At 44.0% G+C, this 18,361-nt stretch overlaps 1 protein-coding gene across 2 annotated transcripts in view; it reads left to right on the top strand.

Annotated features, from left to right (window-relative positions):
* Positions 1-18,361, top strand: part of LOC111162208 (protein kinase C beta) — a 356,652-nt gene that overhangs the window by 130,574 nt on the left and 207,717 nt on the right. For both annotated transcript variants that reach the window (XM_022526438.1, XM_022526437.1), the window contains exon 3: positions 6,476-6,558. In XM_022526438.1, coding sequence (XP_022382146.1) covers positions 6,476-6,558 — 83 coding nt within the window. The remainder of the gene's footprint in view (positions 1-6,475; positions 6,559-18,361) is intronic.

Below are 18,361 nucleotides of genomic sequence, written 5' to 3'. Positions count from 1 at the left end.
ATGATATGGATGCTTTGTTATCACCATCATTTTCCAGAGAAGAAACTGAGGCACAGGGGGAAAAGGTAATGTACCTGAGTATTACAGTTTGCAAATGATGCAGGATCCAAGCCAGGCCATCTGACTCCCAAATTCACACTCCTAACCAGGAAGTAATACAAGTACAATATGAATAAATAGTACAGTTAAACTAAGCAGGACAAATAAAAGTACAAATAGCAATGAATAATGTAGGGGAAAAAAAAAACTGCAGTCGAATTGAGAAATATATCCATGTCTTTAATGGTAGAAAAGGGGATGCCTGGGTGGCTCAGTCAGTTAAGTTTCTGACTTTTTTTTTTTTTAAGATTTTATTGATTTATTTGACAGATAGAGATCACAAGCAGGCAGACAGGCAGGCAGAGAGAGGGGAGGGGGAGAAGCAGGCTCCCTGCTGAGCAGAGAGCCCGATGTGGGGCTTGATCCCAGGACCCTGGGATCATGACCTGAGCTGAAGGCAGAGGCTTAACCCACTGAGCCACCCATGTGCCCCAAGTTTTTGACTCTTAATCTCAGCTCAGGTCTTGATCTCAGGGCCATGAGTTTAGGCCCTGCATTGGGCTCCACACTGGCTGTGGAGCCTACTTAAAAAAAAAAAAAAAAAAAAAAAAAAGAATATATAATGGTAGAATAATAGCACAGACAACGAAGGGGACAGACCTCTGGAAAAAAATAAAAAGAGAGACTACCTAACAATACACGGTGAGGAAGGGATGAGAAGGGATATTTCATTATCCCAGGTGAGCGCACACTGTGGACACGCATTGAGGAGAATGCCATGGACAGTTTCCAAGGCAAATCCCAATTCCAAGAGTTAGTTTGAGAAGAGAGTGAGACAGGAGTCAAGCAGCAAAAAGCTCAGAATGGACTGTTTTCATCCCTTTTGTTCCACAGTATTCTGAAAGTTACAGACATGGAAACATGAGAAGAGGGAAGAAAATAAGGAGAGAAAAGAGGCATATCTATCAGAGAGGGTAAAGGAAAAATATTATAAATGGAGCTAATGTGATTCTCCACCTGGAAAACTCAAGGAAAGCAATCAAAAGCCCACAAAAACGTATTAAGAGCTAAAAAAAAAATGTGTACAAAATAAATATATTGCTTCCCTATTGGTCAGCCACCACCAGTTGGAAAACAAAATGGGAAAAAATGTCCAAATCACAATCACCTAACAAAAGGTTCCCTCCTCTAATACTAAGTGAGAAATGTATAGAGAAACCATAAAACAAACCCAAAGACTTCACTGGGAGACATGAAGTCAGATTTTTAACAAGGGGACACCCTATTCCTCATAGAAAGACTAGTTGTTGTGAACGTGTCAGCTGTCTGGAATTTAATTTCTAAGTTTGAGACAATTTCAGTCAAAGTTCCGGTGAGTGTTTCTTTGTCGGTGAGGGTTGGGACGGGGGCTTGACTAAATGTAATTCCAATAAGAATTCCATTGGTATTTTTAAAAACCTTGTAAACTGATTCTAGAGTTCACTTGGAAGAATAACCACGCAGTGATTGCCAAGAAAATGTTGAAAGTAAGGATAATGAGAGAGGACTTGCCCTGCCAAGATATAACATATTCTAAAGCGACTATAATTAAAACCCATATTACCATACTCCAAGACAGAGCAGTGGAACAGAACAGAAGGCCCAAAGATAGACCCCAGTGTATATAATTATTTAGGGTATAATAAAGTTGGCATTTGAGATCAGTGGGGAAGGGACGGGTTATTCAATAAAACGTATTGGGACAATTGATTACCTATTCGGGAAAAAAAAAAAAAAGTGGCAAAGTAGATTCCCAGTGCACATCAGGTGGCACGAAATTACAGATGGATTAAAGAATTTAAAGAGCAAGTCATGCCGTAGAAAAGTAGAAAAAAAATAATATTTATATGAAATTGGGGCATGTGGGAAGGCCTTTCGAAGTGTAGTTGGATTGAGTTTTCTTTGTCCAGTTTTTTCTTTTAGTAGTGTGCATTATATTTCTATCCTCTTTTTTTTTTTTCTTTTTTGAGAGAGAGGGAGTATAAATGGGTGAGGAGGGGCAGAGAGAGAAGAGGAGAGAATCTTGAGCAGAGTCCCCACTGAGCGGGAGCCTCACATTAGGCTCGATCCCATGACTCTGAGATCATGACCTAAGCTGAAAACAAGAGTCTGATGCTTAACCGACTGAGCCACCTACGTGCCCTTTTTGTTCTTAATGGTTAACACGCATATTCAAACTTACAATGCCTTATATGGGGTTTCTCAATATCTAGAACCTCTTGAGGAATGAGACAAGACTCTTAGCGCATCTCCATGTTATGGACCTTCTCCCACCCCCATTTCTTATGACTTAGTTTCTTCCCCCTCTCCTCTCCCTGTGTGTGTGTGTGTGTGTGTGTGTGTGTGTGTGCCTGTGTGTATTAAAATTTTTAATTTTTAGAGTAATCTCTACACCCACCAGGGGACTCGAACTCACAACCCAGAGATCCAGAGTCTGCGCGCCCACCAACTGAGTCAGCCTGGTACCCCTCCCTCTTTGTTTTTTTGTCCTTTCTTTCACCACTTTTGTTTCTACCTCTTTTCATTTGTTTTGGTTATTGTTTTGCGAGGTGTATATACTCTAGCACTTCTTTTGTGGGAAGTAAGTTTTTTAAGTCCTTGTATTCTGGAAATGTCTTTACTCTGGACCTTCTCTGGAATACCAGTTTGGCTTTGTATGAGGTTTTAGGTCAGAATGACTTTTCCTAAACCTTTGAAGATACTGCTCTATCATATTCTAGAATTTAGAACTGCAGAGGAGAAATCTGATGCCAAATTATTTTTGTTCTTATATATACAATGGAAAACTATGCAGCCATCAAAAGAAATGAAATATTGCCATTTGCAACGATGTGGATGGAAATAGAGGGTATTATGGTGAGTGGAATAAGTCAATCAGAGAAAGACAATTGTCATATGATCTCCCTGATGTGAGGAATTTGAGAGGCAGGGCAGGGGGTTGTTGGGGATAGGGAAGGAAAGAATGAAACAAGATGGGATCGGGAGGAAGACAAACCATAAGAGACTCTTCATCTCACAAAAAAATCTGAGGGTTGCTGGGGGTAGGGGGGTAGGGAAAGGGTGGTTGGGTTATGGACATTGGGGAGGGTATGGGCAATGGTGAGTGCTGTGAAATGTGTAAGCCTGACGATTCACTGACCTGTACCCCTGGGGCAAATAATACATTATATGTTAATAAAAATAATTTAAAAAACTATTTTTGTTCTGTTGCTGATAATCTTCCCTCTGTCCTCTTCCTGCCCCTGCTGGACATGTTGGAATGATCTCAGATACCCTCACCCTCACTCTTTTCTTCCTTCATTCCTATGGATGCTTGATAATTTCTTTCAGTTTAATGACTCAAATTCTTCTTCAGCTTCAGGGAATTTCCTTTTTCTGTTTCCTTTGATTACACCTTCACTATTCTGTCTTGAATCTTTTTAGATGGGTATTAAATTTTTGGCTCTCGTGTACAGGTTTTGCAGCATTTCTTTGATTCCTTCCCACCCGTTTTGGGGAATTCTGGGACAGTCCCTCAATTTAGACTTCCAGTTTGCCAAGTTCTTCTTTAGCCATGCCCATTTGGTTACCCGCCCAACCCCCGAGTTTCCAAATTGGGCAGTAATATTTTTCATCCCCTGACCTGTGTTTACCTTTGACTCTTGATTTTGTTTCAAAATGGAAGTAGGGTTGTTTTAGCTGATTATGTAACTAGCTGATTATGTAACTAGTCTATACTCCTTGTAAACGTTTTGAATGATGTAGAAAAATGTAAGGTCGAAAGTGAAAATGAAGGGTGTGCTGTGAAAGGGAGCTCTATGCAAAATGACCTCCAAAGAACAAGGCCAAGTCCAGCTTGACAAGAAATGATTTAGTAAGGTGACTTAAGGACAGAAGCAGGTCTTGTGTGGCTGCAAGACAAGTAGATCTCTACCTCACCCCCACCCCTCCATAGGACTTGTTTTAATGGCCCCAGAAGCCGGGGAGTCCATGTTGGTATTATATCTGGGAGAGATGCTCAAGGATAGTTGTGTGTCATAGCCATATCTCCAGAGCACATCAAGGACATTATGTTCCAGTGATGTACTTGAGGTTGTGTTTAGACAAGAAAGAAAGAACGAGGCTAGAGATGGTGTTCAAGAAGACTTCAGGTCACAGAGTTGTCATCGTGGCGGATTTGTCCAGATGTCATCGGTCTGGTTCACATGATTGGCAATCCTACTGCCCAGAGATAATCATCACTGGCTTCTGTTGACCACTGTTCATAAATTTCTCTCAAGATTCATAGACCTATAGGAACAGAGGGATACACACACACACACACGCACATACGGACATGTGTGCACGATTTGACACAAATATCTTTTTTTAAAGGTTTTATTTATTTATTTGACAGATAGAGATCACAAGTAGACAGAGAGGCCGGCAGAGAGAGAGAGAGGAGGAAGCTCCCTGCCGAGCAGAGAGCCCGATGTGGGGCTCGATCCCAGGACCCTGGGATCGTGACCTGAACCGAAAGCAGAGGCTTTAACCCACTGAGCCACCCAGGCACCCCAACACAAATATCTTTTTACAAAGCATATATAACTTACAAAATGCAGTAGCTATTAAAACAGAAAGGGGAGTAAGCGTAGGCAAAAGAAATTGGCCCTTTGGACCTCTTCTTGGTTTCCAAACATGGGAACTTAAAAATTTTTGTATTGTGGAAAATACCAAACATTTATTAAGGTAGATAGCTTAGTATATAATCCTCCTGTGTCCATCACTCGGGTTCAAGTAATGATCAATCACGACTAATTTTTATTCTAGCTATAATCCTCCCTTTCTCCTTCCTGTCATACTGAATTTTTTTTAAGTGGGCTCCATGGCCAGTGTGGAGCTTAATGCAGGGCTTACCCTCATGCCCCTGAGATCAAGACCTGAGCTGAGATCAAGAGTCAGATGCTCAACCGACCAACCAACTAACCAAGCCACTTACGTGCCTCCCCAAATTATTTTTTTTAAGATTTTACTTATTTATTTAAGAGAGAGAGTGTTTGTGAGCACACGTGTGAGCAGGGAGAGGGACAATAGAGGAGGGAGCATTGCTGTGTACTAAAAAAAATTTCCTTTTTTCTGATTGCTTCCCTGTGATGTCATTTAACACATGCCTCTGTCACTTGCACTTTCTGTAAATTGGCAATTGGATCAAAAGGCTTGCACCGATTCGGGTTTGATTACTTCAGCAAGAGTACCTCGTAGGTGGCGGAGTACTTCCTGGTCCTTTGATCAGTAGGCAGGTCGAGTCTTCTTGTGATGTTAGCAGCCACTGATTGTTGCCCAGGTCCCTTGTCTCTCGAGGCGTAGTCTTGAGCTTTCCAGGCCTGTTTTCATTAGCTGAGAATGTTCTTTGGAAAGATCCTGAGTTGGTTGTGTGGTTCTACAGCATGGTACGTGTCCTTCAGGATCCCACCATTTAGACTTAGTGAAAGTAGATTTAATATAGTCTCTGACTGGGGCGCCTGAGTGGCTCAGTAGGTAAAGCCTCTGCCTTCAGCTCAGGTCATGATCTCAGGGTCCTGGGATCGAGCCCCGCATTGGGCTCTCTGCTCAACGGGCAGCCTGCTTCCCCTTCTCTCTCTGCCTGCTGCTCTGCCTACTTATGATCTCTCTCTCTGTCAAATAAATAAATAAAGTCTTTAAAAAAAAAAAAAAATATATATATATATATATATATAGTCTATATAGTCTCTGACCTCCCCTCCCCCCATGCGGTATAATCCCCCCTCCCAGGTGGGGGAGCCATATCCTAGCTGCCTCTGACTCACTGGCGTTCAAATAGATGTATGGGTGTATTTGTTTGCAAACTACTTGAGTAACAGAGACATATTGCAGGTTTTTCCTCCACTCTTGCAGTCATTTGGCATTGCTCCTGGGTGAGAGAGGGGCACAGGTCTGCCATGCCTGCTCGCTCTGATTTTCTGCCTGGCTCTTCGTATCATGCATGTCTCTCTGAGCATGATTCTGGTGTTTAAATATATGCACTCCTTGTACATTCTGGACCTGAACCCAAGCCGACTGTTACTTCATGCCGATCTAAGAAACCACGTCCTGTTTCAAAACCAGCACAAGACCTGACAGCTGAAGGGATCTTTGGGGGAGGGGGGGTGTTAATTTTGAGCTAATTTTGAGTTAATTTGTGATCTTCTGAACCCCGGTAACCTTTAGAAGTTGAACGGATTTGTAGGATGCCACAGCAGTGCGGTTGCCGTAAAGGGCAAGGTGGGGAAACTGAAGCCATTGTTCATTCTGCTGTAAGACCTTTCTTATTGTGAAGTCCAGGCTTAATGATCTCTTTCCCCCCATTCCCTCTCTTCCTCCTCCCCACGTGCCTTCGTCCCTCCCTCCCTCCTTCCTACCCTTCTTTTCTCTTTTGCAGTCTGCTGTTTTGTCGTGCACAAGCGGTGCCATGAATTCGTCACCTTCTCCTGCCCAGGTGCCGACAAAGGCCCAGCCTCTGATGTAAGTAACGGGCACTGGTCCCCTCTCTCCAGCCACGGTCAGTGCATCCTTTTGGGTAAAGATGGCTGTGCTTAGACCACTGCCCCCAAATGGAGGGTCTGTTCTTATTCCAAAACATGGGGTGGTCCCTACAGCCTCTGAGACTTTTTTCATTTTAACAGGAAGGACAAAACAAAACATTTTGGGAGCGGGGTAGGATGGTATGGGAAACCAGCTGCTTCCCCTACCGTGATTTTGCCAAATGTCTTCATCTTTACGGCAGGGGCATGGAGAGTGGTGGTGAGATGCTAAATTGGTCCTGCTGCTCTTACAAGGTAGTTAGGGTGGTACCTTAAGATGCACTTTACAGCTCTTTGTTAGCAAATTCTTGATACCAGGGCCCAAGAATTAGAAGGAAAATGGGTTTATCCTGCTGCCATGTATCCCAAAGCCTGGCTACTGTTGGTGGGGCAGGGGATCCTTCTGGGTAAAACAGGCAAATAAGTTTTATTTTAATCAGTATGAACTTACTTTAATATGGATTAGAAAAATGTATCTAGTAGATTTTCTAGTAGGTTTTGAATTTATGGTAGAGAAGGAAAATTTCCTACCCAAGTAAAAGTCAGGTTAAACAAAAGATAAATTGGTTTAAGGAAACTTTTTTTTAAAAAGATTTTATTGATTTATTTGACAGAGAGAGAGAGATCACAAATAGACAGAGAGGCAGGCAGAGGGAGAGGGGGAAGCAGGCTCCTCGCCTAGCAGAGAGCCTGATTTGGGACTCGATCCCAGGAGCCTGGGATCATGATCTGAGCCGAAGACAGAGGCTTTAACCCACTGAACCACCCAGGTGCCCCGGTTTAAGGAAACTCTTAAGTGAATGACCCCATGGGCTCTATAAGGATATGGCAAAAAACTTGGTTTAAGTTTGTCCAAAGCTTGTGGTACATTGTTGATTACCTCCTCAACAGCCATTCCTAGCCCTTGCTCTCTTTTTTCTGGCAGAGGCCGCCTCTCATGCTAAAAGCTGGAAATGCATGATACTTGCATCCCAGGCTCCCCTGTAGTTAGTGAATGATCATGTGACCCAGTCCTACTCAGGGGGACCTTGGGGGAAGTTTGGGCAGAGCTTTCAAGAAAGACTTCCCTTTCTGATGAGGGCGGACATCCCTTCCTTTTTCCTGTTGGGTATTTTTTTTTTCTCTGTTGGGTATTTTCGTGTGAGGATGCAATGGATGGGGTTGTGGCAGCACTTTTGCGTTAATGAGGGAGATGTACTTGCCTCCTGAGCATGGCAGAGTGGAAGAGTTGAAAGAACCCGAGTCATTGATGACATTGGTGGCTGCTGAGCCCACTGTGAGTTCTCTTATACCCAGACGGCATATGTGAGATAAGAAGCTCCTCTTGGTAAAGTCTCATTTTTGGGGGGGTACTCTTGTCCACGTTGCTGAAACTGCCCTGGTAGACCTTTCCACCATGCATACTCCTCCCTTGTCTCAGTGATGAGTTGCGTTCAGCAGACTCCATGTGCAGCTGTCACCCCTGGTTCTCTTATTTTGTTCCTGCTTTGGCTCACCTTTCTGGAATTTTCTGCATTGGCATGGTCTTCATTACTGGTCCTGTCCTTACCCACTTAGACATGACAGCAGACAGCTTGCCAGAAGTGAGTGGTGACTGCCTTCTGTCATTGCATTTGTGGACTGTTGTTGGCCTTCTGTAAGTGGTCATCTGCCCTTTCACTGCAAATCAGGGATATAAATGTCATCACAGGAACACGGACACTCTGGAGCTTGGACGACAGTCCCTTTGCTTAGAAACTGGTACTTGGGTTTAAGGATCCCATGGAGCATGAATGATGAAAGCCCTTCCAGACTTGTTTGCAGAGATGAAGATGGGACTGTTCACTGCGTTCTCTGAGACCACAGACAGAGTATAATTACAGAGTGTAATTCTGTCTCTCATCCCCAGGAAAATAGGCAGGGAGGTTTGGGAGGACAGCCTGGCTCCCTTACAGAGCTCTGAAGGTTCCTGCAGCCCGAGACTTGAGTCTCATACGGCAGCCAAGAGGATGGTGTTTCCTGTATCTGGTCTATGTTCATTGGCTTTTTGTGTTACCTGAGATAGAAACTCCACTCAAACTGGTTTATGTGGAAAGGGAAACTTTTGGTCCTAGAAGCTGAAAAGCTCGAGGGTAGACTGGCTTCAGGCACAGTGAATCGAGGTGCTGAACTTACTTCCTCCCTTCCTTGGCTAGGCTTCCTGTCTTGGTTTCAGTTTTAGGAAGTTTTGCTTTGCTCCTAAGGGAGGGTGATGGCTGAGTTACCTATGGTCTTCTGTCTCATCCATGACAAAAGCTAACATATCATCATACTGCACTTTACCTGGAGCCAGAAGGATGGTTATGCTGATTGGCCAGGTCTGGTCAGGTGCCTACGCCCTGGCGAGGAAACCCCATGTGGCCACCCCATGATTTTAAGAGTCAGGGAGGCATGGTCCCTCCGAGAACTAGGGAAGCTGAGTGTACTGGCTAAAATCATGGACTGTGGATGGCGCCAGCTTGCCTAGGTTCTGATATGTGTGACCTTGGGCAAAGCGAAGTACTTAACTCTCTGTGCCTGAGATCCCTCTGCTGAAAAATGGATACAATCATAGTCCCCATCTTCTAACCTTGTTAGGAGTGCCCAGTGTCTCCATATCTATAAAAGTATCTGGTTCATGGCAAGAGCCAAGCATTTGAGGATGATGATGGCAGTGATAATGAAGAACAGGGAATATATGTTGGGCAGGTGGCAAGGACAGATGGCTACCACGTAAGTCTGAAGAGTTAGCAGGCCCTCTGCCTGCCATTTGGCAGGCCTTCCGAGGAGTGCGTAGGCTCCATAAGCGGCAGGAGACCCCTGTCTGTATGAATGGAGCGGCCCCGCCATTCATTGCATTGGGGCTGGGGAGGGAGGGCAGTACTCCCCGCAGCCAGCATGCATAGGATTTGGCAGCCGACTTGGAATGATTCTAACTCTGGACACGGTTCCAAGACGGTCAGCTGGCACCAATGATGAAGAATTTGTCCAGACTCCTCAACTGGCTTGACTCAGTTCATTGACCTTTTCCTGTCCATGGCTGGAGACGTGATTAAAGATCTGGCCACACCTGCTCACCAAGCTGGCCAGGCTCTTGCTTGGCTGCGGGTGAGACTCCTACAGTCATGGAGGGATGCCCTCCTTCTGGGTGACCTTGGAGGAACCGGTATGCAACGAACTCATGGAGAAGGCAGGCACGGTCTCTATCTATGCAAAGAGAACGTGCTAGGCTCCATCTTCTCCCCCTCTGCTATTTGAAGCCCAGCCTGAGCCAGGGAATATTCCGGACATTAGTAGAACTTTGTGTAGTTGGTGTTTTTCTACAGATAGGTCCACATTAGATGTATCAGGCCACCTGAGGAAAGTTCATGAACCAGGCTCTGTCCCAGTGACTTCAGCTACTGACCCAACCAATCCATGCAAATGGGAATAGACAATACATAGAGGCATTGGCCAAATGGAGGACCTTAAGATATGGCAGAGTTCTTGGGTGTTAACTTCTGGTCATCTGCAGGCATGGTCTTGGTCTCCCCTGGCTGGAAACGCTCAATTCTGCTGTCTCTTGGACCTTGTAGAGAGACCAAGTCTCTGGTACCTCCATAGACATGCCATTCTAGTTACCCAGCATTTAGAGTACTACCCACATACACAGCCTCCCAAGAGATCTTCTCAGAACGCGAAAAGGGGACTTGTGTCTTGGGGCCAGAACTAGAATGCCTCAAGTGAGATACTTGCCCTGGGCACAAAATTTAAGGGGTTCTCGGCTGTGTCTGCAAGATGATCTATGATGACCCCACTCACATGACTGGCAGTGATCAGCTTGTCAGCCTGGGCCTTTGGTTCTCCTCCACATAACCTGTCATCCTCCCCCTGGCTCACTCTGGCTTGTTCACATGGTGGTTTCAGGGCTCCGAGAAGAGCAAGAGAGTGTGACCCAAACATATACTGTGTTTGATAATATCCCGCTGGACAAAGTAGTCCAATGGCTAAGCTCAGATTCAAGGGGAAAAGAAATAAGACTCTACTCTTCATGGGGTGATGGGGGAAGAGTCTCCGGTCAGTCTCCTGAGATCCTGTTGACCTGAGTGGTAGAACAGAATTCCTGGGGACCATCCTGCTGGACTTATAAAAAACCCACAGATGTCAGTTCGGGGTTTCGGGGAGTCGTAGCCAACCTCGCAGGAGGACACATCTCATTTTTCCCCTACCCCATGTTCCTGTATGACTTCGCCATCTCCAGCTACAAATGGGAAGCTAGGCAATTTCTTGATCATGTCCAAAGACATTGGTGGTTGGGACTGTGGGCCCTATAGTCAGACATAGGTGAAGTCAGGTCCTGACTCTGGAAGTTACTCATTAGGGGGACCTCAGGTGGATCATTTTCCTTCTCTGTGTCTCAGTTTCCTTCTCTGTAAACTAGGATATTAGTACCAGCCACATAGGTTTGTTGTAATATTTTTTTTAAAAAACATCCTTAAAATGAAAAGAGTTAACAACAAACACAACAGCATCACAGCAAGCAGATTAAAAAGGCATTGTGCGAAAGTGCTTAGCCCAGGGCCCGCCACATAGGAAGCCCTTGGTATGAGTAGCTGAGGGCCTTTCGATTACTCTCTCTATCCCCAATCTTGAATGTGCTGATAATTGTCTACAGTCCTCCACCCGGAGCATGCCCTCCTGAGGTAATTGCTGTCTCCATTTCTGTGACTTGACACACAACCTCCAAGTCTGAGAGAAGAGCCTGGACTTTGGAGCCAGAAAACCTTGGTGTCAAATTCCAATGCTCTCATTTACTTACTGCTCCATGGATCTGGGTAAAATAATTCAAGTTCTGTGATCCTTAGTTCATCTCTTTAAAACGGGGGAAGTAATACCTAAATTATAGTTCTTCTTTTTTTTTTTTTCTTTCTTCAGTGTATATTCAATGAGAGACTGCTTGAGTCACATCCAGAATAGTGTCTGAGACCCAAAAAAAGGCACTCAGCAAATGGTTTCTGAATTATTATTAGTACCTGGATGAGTCTTTCCTACTGAAGAAGGGATGCAGGATACCTTGTGACCTGCCAAGGAATAATAGCCAATGATAATAGCTAATTTTTTTGAGCAAGGGCTCTGTGCCAGCAGTACAGAAATTACAAAAGGACTCTTTAGCTGCTTTGTCTAAAGACACTTTCTTCAACGTTTTATGGTTTTAGCAATGATTTCTTATTGTTTATAGTCAAGATGCAGAATAAAGCCCATTTTATACCCCGTGTCCTCCCGATTACATCACTGGGTCAGGGCAGTTAAAGATTATGCACACTGATGCTGAGTGTATCCTTTTGTATTTTTATTTGATTTTTAAATTTTTTTAAAAAAAGTTTATTTTTTAATCCCTGCATCCAGTGAGGGGCTTGAACTCATGACCCTGAGATCAAGAGTCACATACTCTTCCAACTGGAGCCAGCCAGGTGCCCCTCTGTTTGTGTTTTTAAATCCAGTCTTACTTTATGAAGAAATATATTAACAATGATAAATCATGAGCTAAATGTTTAAGATTTAATAAAAGGAAAATAGAGGATTTAAAAAGAATGTACATATTAAAAAGAGTACGTATATATTATATATATATAATGTATGAATATGTATAAAAATGTGTTTGAAAATCTGGTTGAAATGGATGATTTTCTAGGAAATCCTGACTTGCCAGTTTTGTCTCAGGAAGAAATTGGAAACCAGAATAGGCGAGTAACCAAAAAAGAAATGAGAACATTGCCCAAGAAACTTTTCTTCTCCCAAAATTATAGGCTTCGTGGGTAAATGGTCTTAAACTTGAGAGGAATGAAGGATTTTTGTGCATTTTAAACTATATCAGATTACAGAGAAAAAAAGTAAAGCTTCACAATTTTTTTTTAATTGAAAGTGAGAGAAATCCAACTCAAATTAGCAATAGGAAGACAGATTGGCTCATGGGAGGGACGTTGGGAATAGAATAAGCTTCAGGGACAAGGGCCTCAGATACCGGAACAGAGGCCGCGATGCCTCAAGGTGCGTACAAATTATCAGCTAGCTTTGCTGGGTAACAAAACATCCCAAAATGTAGTAGCTTGAGGCAATGGTCATTACGTTTTTTCTCATGATTCTCTGAGCTACTTGGGTGATTCTTCTGATGTGGGTCTATTGGGCTGATCTTTGTTTGGCTCTATCAGGGGTCTTGGTCAGCCAGCAACCTCGCTGGTGCTGGATCACCTAGGATAGACTCACTAACATGACCAACGGTTGGCAGCCTGTTGGCTTGGGCACTTTGTTTTTCTTCCATGAGGTCCTTTTCCTCCACCAGCCTGGCCTTGGGACATCCACACACTGGCCTGCAGTTCCAAATACAGCAGGAAAAGGAAATCCCCAAAGCACAGGGGTTCTTCCAGCCTTCAATGTGTCATACTGGTTATGGCTAAGACCAGATTCAGTGGTGGAGAAATAGACCTCACCTCTTGAAAGGAGGAGCAACAAAGTCCTACTACAAAGACTCATTCAGGGATGGAGGAAGCCATGGCCGTTTTACACTCTGCCACCCTGGCCCTCATCAGCTGTGCCAGCTGTCATATTTGCCATTCCGAATCCACTGTGTTTTCTCCCTGAGAGGCTGACCTATATGGACTGTGCCATTTGGGGTTCCATGAACCCCCTGACTCCAGCCCAGTAGCGAGGGTCTAGTAGGAGATTGGAAGGTGAGGAGAGAGTGGTCTAGGTATTTATCATGGGTTGTCTTGGCTCTACCCTTTGACCAAAGATTGTTGCTCCTCTAAGGACAGTGTTTTCTGCATGGTTCTCTCCTTGGGTTCCAGGAACTACTCTTTGCCCTTGTCCCTTTGCTCTTACTCACCTCCAGTTACTGCACTATCCCCTCTGGCTTCCCAGTACCATGCCTGTATCTTAACAAGTGGTCCTTTTATGAAACCTCCCTAAACTCTCTTAAGTTGTGTGTGCCATCTCTTTCCTGCTGGGGACCCTGCCTGGTTTGTCCTTGCCTCCTTTGCTCCTACTGTAGATAGGACACATCTATAAATACGTCTGTCAACTTGGTGATCATTGACCCCAAGGGAGAATGGAAATCACAGCAGAGGAAGTGGGCTTTCTTTCTGCATTCATAATCAGGGAAGGGTTCTGATTGGTTGGTCCTTTGTTGTTGGGAGAATGAACTCTTACAGTTTATCAGGCCTGCTTTGTATGACATCCCTGTGGCTCAGAGAGCAGTGTCTGTTATAAGAAAGAGCGGGGTGGTAAGCTTTATGGGCTGACAAAATGAATAGCTACTACATCTTGTTATTATAAGCTTAGCTTGATCACAATTACCAGCATAACCTAATAAAGTTGGCATAAAAAGTAAACTATGGCAACCGTACTTCAATTAAAAAAAGTAGACTAGGGAGATTCAAATTAAAACCACATTGAGATATCACCTTACACCAGTTAGAATAGCCAAAATTAGCAAGACAGGAAACAACATGTGTTGGAGGGGATGTGGAGAAAGGGGATCTCTCTTACACTGTTGGTGGGAATGCAAGTTGGTGCAGCCACTTTGGAGAACAGTGTGGAGATTCCTCAAGAAATTAAAAAGAGAGCTTCCCTATGACCCTGCAATCGCACTACTGGGTATTTACCCCAAAGATACAGATGTAGTGAAAAGAAGGGCCATCGGTACCCCGATGTTTATAGCAGCAATGGCCACGGTCACCAAACTGTGGAAAGAACCAAGATGCCCTTCAATAGACGAATGGATAAGGAAGATGTGGTCCATATACACTATGGAGTATTATGCCTCCATCAGAAAGGATGAATACCCAACTTTTGTAGCAACATGGACGGGACTGGAAGAGACTATGCTGAGTGAAATAAGTCAAGCAGAGAGAGTCAATTATCATATGGTTTCACTTATTTGTGGAGCATAACAAATAGCACGGAGGACAAGGGGAGTTAGAGAGGAGAAGGGAGTTGGGGGAATTGGAAGGGGAGGTGAACCATGAGAGACTATGGACTCTGAAAAACAATCTGAGGGGTTTGAAGGGGCGGGAGGTGGGAGGTTGGGGGAACCAGGTGGTGGGTATTGGAGAGGGCACGGATTGCATGGAGCACTGGGTGTGGTGCAAAAACAATGAATACTGTTACGCTGAAAATTAAAAAAAAAATTGAAAAAGAAAAAGAAAGAAATGGGGGTGCCTGGGTGGCTCAGTGGGTTAAGCCTTGCCTTCGGCTCAGGTTATGATCTCAGGGTCCTGGGATCAAGCCCTACATCAGGCTCTCTGCTCAGCGGGGAGCCTGCTTCCCCTGCTCTCTCTGCCTGCTGCTCTGCCTGCTTGTGATCTCTATCTCTCTGTCAAATAAATAAATAAAATCTTAAAAAAAAAAAAAAAAAGTAGACCACAGTAAGCAATGAGTCCAGATTAACAAATGCTAAATAAGGTATTCAATACTATTTAATTCTTGGTATAGACATATTGGCTCAAATAGACTTTTTTTTTTTTTTTAAGTGAAAGAAACAATCTAGGAGTTAAAATAACAAAGCTTTTGGTCAATTTAACAAAATATCAGGACCAAGATGAAAGTAAGGCAGCAAGGAATTATAAACTCTGGGAAGTACAAATTAAGATGGTAGAAGTGACAGCAGATAATATCAGTTACCTAACAAATGTGAAGGGATTGAAATTCTCTACTAAAAGTTGAAGACTATCAGATTGGATAAACAACGTACAATTCTAGGCAATGTGTAGGAGAAACTTAAAACACAGGTTAAAAATAAAATGGGCAAAGATATACTGCAAAAACACACATAAATGTAAAACATGGTCTTAGTAATACTATCAGAAGAGATAGGATTCAAGCAGAAAGCATACGCAGGAGGTAGAGGAGGAAAAACGCACTCTAACGTATTCCTGGTGAGTGTGTAAATCAGTATAATCCTTCTTGAGGAAAAATTATCAATATGTATCAAAAGCCTAAATGACTTCCTGAACCTAATAATTACTAAACCTAATCCTTTTTGACCCAAGAATTACAATTCTAGCAATTTTTTTGCTGAGGAATTATTTAAGGATATGCAAATTTAGTTAGCTAAAGTGATATTCATTGCATCAGTATTCATACCAACAGAAATTTCGAAACTACCTAAATGACTGCCAGTTAGGGTTTATGTAAGTAAAACACATCCATATTTGGGTGCTGCACGGTGATTAAAATGTCACAATATCTGGGCAGCCTGCTAAAACCTGGAAATATTCTATGTCTCGACTGGGATGGTGCCTTTACCGGTGTTCGCATTTTTCAAAATTCACGAAACTGTATGCTTCAAATCTGTACCTTATTATAGGCAAAGGACACGTCAATAAAAGCCCCAGCAATTAACATGTTATTGACACGGAAATGTAAGTCATGAGATACTGGTGAGAAAAGCAGACAACAAAGCATTGCCTATGGCGCGCTGTATCAGAAAACATACAAACACACACACGTGTAAAAACAAAAGGCTACATTTTCTCCACATACTTCGGTGGCCACTTGTCAGTTCTGCTCACTGTCTCCTTCCAGACTGTTGCCTGCAGAGCTCTGGAGATGATTTTGCGGTATTCTTTAACTGGTTTCTCCAGTCTTGCCTGTTTTGGGTGCCACTTCACCTCCGGCGTGGACTCCGGCTTCCCACTTAATTCAGTTAAAATCACATGTGCATGATGGCTTGAGTAGAACTGTCAGCAAGTTTCCATTGCTTCTGGATGTGGTCAAACCTAAGGTCTCCCACCAGCTGGGAGCCAGCTTATCTGCAAATGAGAATCTTCAGATGCCCCTGGTAAGATAAGATGCTGGGCCTGAGGAGCCTGGGCCGATTCACCTGTGGCCCCAGAGAAGGTGGGAAGTCCCAGCTCTGCCCATTTCCCACTTCCACACGGGGGCAATAAGACAGCCCCGTTTTAGAGAGAAGGCCTGCCTCCTCCTATGGCATTGGCTGGTCTCCTTGGCTCAGATAAAGCAACACAACCATGTACTGCACTCTTCTTAGAGCCTGGGTTGTTCAGTTTCACGTAATACCAATGGGGGTCACCCTATAGTTCAGCTCTGATGCTCCGAGCCTGACTAGCTCCTTCCAGGAGGCGGAGCAACAGTTAGGGTTCAGCCTCTCTCTAGGCATCATGGTAAGATCTCACCATCACCTGGCTCAAAGGAGACCCATCTGTATCTCTCAAGGATGAATAACGTCAGGTGTAATTCAGTCTAACAGGACAGGCAGGCAGGCAGTATGTCTGTCTGATCTATCACCCGTCTCAATGGGAAACCGCATCCTTCTGCGGAAGATACATTCTATTTACATTACGTAACATTGCAGTCCCTGATGTCTGCATTCACAACAGAAGTGTTCGGTCATCAGCGTGTGTGTTACGTAATGCCAAAAGAACACCTTACAGGGGGGCTTCGAGGTGCTCTGAGGGTTGTCCTGTCTAGCTCCGAGGCCATTTAAATATCCAAAGAGCTGTTGTATAGTTGTTTTTTTTTTTTTTTTTTTTTTTAATATAGCTTCAAAGGACAGAATCAGAACAGGGGACCATCTGTTCGGGCTATAGAAGAGCAGCCCAAACCAATGGGTTGCTGTCCAAGGATATTAACTCCCCATCTCAGTGGAGCAAAGATCAGTTGCCATGATGCCAAATGGGTGATATCTGGGCAAGATGTGGGTTTCTGCCACATTGGTGGCTCTTTCACTGGTGGTGTTTGGTTGTGTGCAAAGGAAGCCTGCTTTGGTTAACTCAAGTTAGAAAGGAATTTTTTGAAAAAGCTATGATGTACTTTAGAGAACTGGGAGAAAACCAGAATGATCAGGCCAGCTGTATCTGATTCTGGTTATTGTGTTTCTTTGGTTTTAAATTCATATTCTGGAAGAAAAAAGATTGGTCAAGTTCACGTCACTTAAGTAGCCCTTGCTTGGGTCTTTACACTCTTCCCTCCAAGCGTAAACATGGTAAACACAGTTGGGTGGGATGGCTTTCAAGGGGAAAATGAGGCATTGCTACAAAAAAAAAAAAAAAAAAAGGAAGCACAGAGGTTTGGCGTATCAAAACAACACATCGCCACTGCGATTTTTAAATGGTACTTTGCAGAACAGGGTTTGTAAATGGTGCTTTGCAGAATACAGGTCGCTTGAGGGCTTGGTTGAAGTCTGGTTTTAGCAGGCTTACAGATTATTTGGGGAGCCTGCTAAAACCAGACTTCACCTGAAAAAATGCAGACAAGAGCCAGGAAGTAGGCATTTTAAGGTCCTTCAGGTAATTCTGATGGGTAGCTGAGTTCGGAAACCAGTGAAAGGCAGAATTGTACTGTGTCTACGAAACCCAAGTGGTTGTGTTTGAGGACCGCAGGTGCCGCTGACTTACTGGCTGGATCCTCTTGGGCCAGTGACCTGACTTCTGCCTCAGTTTCCTCATCTGTAAAAAGAGGATCAAGTGAAGGTCAAATGAGTTAATCCATGGTAAGGGCTTCGTGCCATGCCTGACACAGAAAGCACGCTAATATTCTCACCACCGATGGTCCTCTCAGGTCTTAGACGGCGAGTTTCCGAAGTCCCGGCTTATTGTTGGTATGGCATGTATCTGTCATGCTTGCCACGAAATGGAAATACATTGACAGCTCCCATGCGCTGCTTGGAGGGAGAGTCTTATACAAGGATGGCCGTGTGATGAAGGGTGCTTCTTCAACCACCGTGGAGCAAGTGCCCCGCGCTCCCTCTG

The sequence above is a fragment of the Enhydra lutris genome, unplaced genomic scaffold (assembly GCF_002288905.1).
Source record: "Enhydra lutris kenyoni isolate GAN:26980312 unplaced genomic scaffold, ASM228890v2 scaffoldscaffold90, whole genome shotgun sequence".
Taxonomy (NCBI): Eukaryota; Metazoa; Chordata; class Mammalia; order Carnivora; family Mustelidae; genus Enhydra; species Enhydra lutris.
Note: the sequence above shows the minus strand (reverse complement) of the source record. Positions and strands in the feature narration are given on the sequence as shown.